Below are 3,774 nucleotides of genomic sequence, written 5' to 3' on the forward strand. Positions count from 1 at the left end.
ATTGATCATTTATTGCAGGTGAAGGGACTAAATTATTTTCCAATCCCATTTTATTTGACAGCTTGTGTATGTCACTCTAGCGAGAGGAGGAGCTGATATGCAGGGTCTCTATTCCTCGACTCCCTCCCTTTCTCTCCCTGTCTCTCTTTCCGCCTTTGTCTTCTCTCCACCTGTAATTCTGTCCATCAGAACCTTAAATCTTGAGTTTGATGATGGTGTGTTCAGGCCTACATGTAATATCGAGCTCCTCCTTAGGCCACCGGCAAAACATTGCCTGTTTACTGTAAGCTGCACTTACTGTTGTGTTTACTTGTGAGCCTCTGCCCACAGTGCCTGCTCAAGCAGACACAAAAAAGGCAGTTGTGACTTTTCCATTCTGTTTTTTTTCTTCCAGGAAATATCTTATGCATCCATGTTGGCAGAAAAAGAGCTAGTGTCTGTAGTAGCATTATCTCTTTTTAGCATGTTTTCTACCAAACAACGTTGATGTTGCTTAGAACCTCTGTGAATCCATGAGTGTGTGTCCTTGCAGTTCTCTATTCCCTCCTTTGATAGAGCGGAAGGGATAAAAGCCTTCTTTATGTCTGTGAAACCGGATGTGCAAGAGCTGTTCTGAATATTTATCAGATGGTTTGGCTCTTTTCTTTTTTTTTCAAACAGTCAGTGCATAATTTGACATCAGCAGTGAAACGATATGTTTGTGACTCTGTCTTTCTGTTTGGAAGTGGAGGAAAGAGTTTGCATGAAGGAGAGACAGTTGGTATGTGTGTGTGTGTGTGTGTGTGTGTATATGTCAAATGAAGAGACATAGGAAGAGAGGGAAAAGAAAGGCCCCTGTTTCTGAGAACAGGCCACCCCCGAAAATACTAATCTAGTATTTCTTTGTTGTCCCACAGGTCTGTGGATCCAAATGTCACCCCCCTTGGACTCTGCCCCGGTCGGGGACCAGCAGTGTGTGACAGACAGGCGAGTAGAGCCTGCGGTGGCTCTATACTGTGTGGCTTCAAATTGGCCCTGGCTGAGCTCTGCATGGAGCAACGAGTGAAGAGTCCTGCTATGGTCTGATGTCTCAGCATGGATGGAGTCAGTCAGAGGACTGGCCACCACTAATGAGACCATCTCTCTTCAGCTGAGGACTAGCATTTACAGGATTACACCCACGTTTTCCTGCTCTTTTCCCAGCTAACTACATCATAACCAAAACTCTCCTAGGTGGACTTTCTTGGGTTTGGTTTTTGGTGGATATACGCCTTTCTGATTTTCATATTTGTTTTTATTCCCTTCCCGTTTTTTTTAATTGTTGGTTTCCCTCTTCCTGTTTTTTTTTCCACTATGGAGTTTCTTGTTGGACCTTGGAATAAAGATTGGGCTTCATTCTTGCAATTTTGGTTGACTGTCATACTAAGCCTCCAAATGCAATTCAGCCCGGGTGCCTCTTGCCCAGAAGAGTGTCGTTGTGACCAAATGTTTGTGTACTGCAACGAACGCACCCTGACATCAGTGCCTCTGGGGATACAGGAGGGCTTCAAGGTCCTCTACTTACATAACAACCAGATCAACAATGCTGGCTTCCCTTTGGAACTTCACAATCTGGTCTCTGTGGAGACTGTATATCTCTACGGCAACCAGCTGGACGAGTTTCCCATCAATCTGCCCAAAAACACCAGGGTACTGCATCTGCAGGAGAACAATATCCAAACGATCTCCAGGGCAGCCCTGGCCCAACTGACTCGATTAGAGGAGCTGCACCTTGATGATAATTCTATCTCCACAGTGGGGGTGGAGGAAGGGGCCTTTAGGGAGGCAGTAAGCCTCAAACTCCTCTTCCTCACCAAGAACCACTTAAGCAGTGTTCCCATTGGCCTTCCTGAGGACCTGAAAGAGCTGAGATTGGACGAGAACCGCATTGCTGTCATTGCGGAGGAGGCCTTTCAGAATGTGACACGCCTGCAGCGCCTCCTGCTGGACGGGAACCTGTTGACGGATGAGGGCATTGCACCAGGGACCTTCCAGGAGCTGTCCAACCTCCGTGAGCTGGCCCTGGCTCGTAATTCACTCACGTTCCCCCCTCCCCTTTTACCCAGCCAGTCACTGGTCAAACTCAGCCTGCAGGAGAACCAGATCAACCAGATTCCTGTGGCGGCCTTTGCTGACCTAAACAGGCTAGAAAGACTGGATATCTCCAGCAACCAGCTCCAGACTCTTACACAGGGTATATTTGACAGCTTGTCAAGCCTAAGGCATCTCATGGTGCGAAGTAACCCCTGGCGATGTGACTGTGCTGTCAAATGGGTGGTGGTGTGGCTGAAGTCATTGCCTTCCTCCATCAATGCCCGAGGGTTTGTGTGCCAGAGTCCAGACAAGGTGCGTGGTATGGCAATCAGAGAGCTCACGCTGGATATTATCGAGTGCCCGGTTGATGCAGACCTACCGCCATGGCCCACCCTCCGCTCTACGCCTCCTCCCCCACCCACCACCACCCCTATCACCACCATAATTTCCACCATCATCACCACATCCATTCCTTACTACTTTGACTCACCCTCCCCTCCCTTACCCCCGATCCATCACAATCCTCCTGGGCCCTTGCCTCCTTATGAGGACCCCCTTCAGATCTCCTTCCATGTGGTCAACTCCACTAGTATCGAGGTGAGCTGGGCTTCCTATTTCACCGTCACCGCCTACAAGGTCACTTGGGTCAAAAGGGGCCAAAGCCAAATAAATGGAGGAATGCGGGAGAGGACAGTGAGCGGGGATCGACGGCATATCAGCCTCACCAACCTGGAGCCTCGGTCTGTGTACCGGATCTGTGTGCATGTGCTGGACACACATAACTCCTACAGGCCTGGAGAGGATACTATATGCTCTGAGGCCAGGACCAAGTCGGCTTTGCCTACTAAGTCTCCCGGTTCAGCCCAAGCGCCTCAGGAGAGCATCAACTCCACGCTTCTTATGGCCGGCATCATAGGTGGAGCGGTGCTTATCATCTTGGTAACGCTACTCAGCCTGTTCTGCTGGCACATGCACAGGAAGAGCCGGTCAGCTTCGAACAAGTGGAAATACAACCGGGGCAGGAGAAAAGATGACTACTGTGAGGCTGGAACCAAGAAGGATAACTCCATTCTGGAGATGACTGAAACCAGTTTTCAGATAGTGGCGCTGAACAATGAGCAGCTGCTCAAGGGAGATTTCCGCATTCAGCCCATCTATACGCCCAATGGGGGAATTGGATTTAGAGACTGTCACCTCAGTAACAACAGCATAGCCTACTGCAAAAGCAGCAACGTGCCCAGTACAGAGTTCTGCCACACGTGATGCAGCAGCAGATAATACACCGGCATTCACACAAACACACACACACACACACACCAAAAAAACTTAACAGTAACAACATGCATAAAATACAAACACATACACCGTTTGTGTAGACAACAAAAAAATTTAAAAAAAATAAAAAATTCTAGTCAAATATAACTGTACTATATATATTTCCAAGTTCTGTCTACGATGTAATTTATACTGTGGATTATAATGTGGGATTCTCTGCTATCTTTTTTATTCTTAGAAAAAGAGATACAAGTGTTTCTTTTTTTATAACCAGCAGGGTTTTGAAAGTTGTTTTAATGGTCAGTACTGTACATGAACATGGATTTGTACAATCACGGCACCCTGGGTGTAGCTTCTGACAAACGCTGTCAGCCTTGGAAACGTTGGGCACTTCGAGGGCTGGGATCCTTTGCTAACCACAGAAGCAAAATATGGCCTTTTTTGCGC

General features: G+C 47.7%; 1 protein-coding gene across 1 annotated transcript; it reads left to right on the plus strand.

Annotated features, from left to right (window-relative positions):
* Positions 1-1,227: 1,227 nt before the first annotated feature.
* flrt2 (fibronectin leucine rich transmembrane protein 2) lies at positions 1,228-3,315 on the plus strand. The gene has a single exon (XM_062437411.1). The coding sequence runs from the start codon at positions 1,333-1,335 to the stop codon at positions 3,313-3,315; it is 1,983 nt and encodes a 660-aa protein (XP_062293395.1). The 5' UTR covers positions 1,228-1,332.
* The last annotated feature ends 459 nt before the right edge of the window (positions 3,316-3,774 follow it).

The sequence above is a fragment of the Scomber scombrus genome, chromosome 17, assembly GCF_963691925.1.
Source record: "Scomber scombrus chromosome 17, fScoSco1.1, whole genome shotgun sequence".
In the NCBI taxonomy this organism is placed as follows: Eukaryota; Metazoa; Chordata; class Actinopteri; order Scombriformes; family Scombridae; genus Scomber; species Scomber scombrus.

Coding starts and splice junctions, on each gene's coding strand:
- flrt2 (XM_062437411.1), top strand. CDS start 1,333: ATGGAGTTTCTTGTTGGACCTTGGAATAAAGATTGGGCTTCATTCTTG.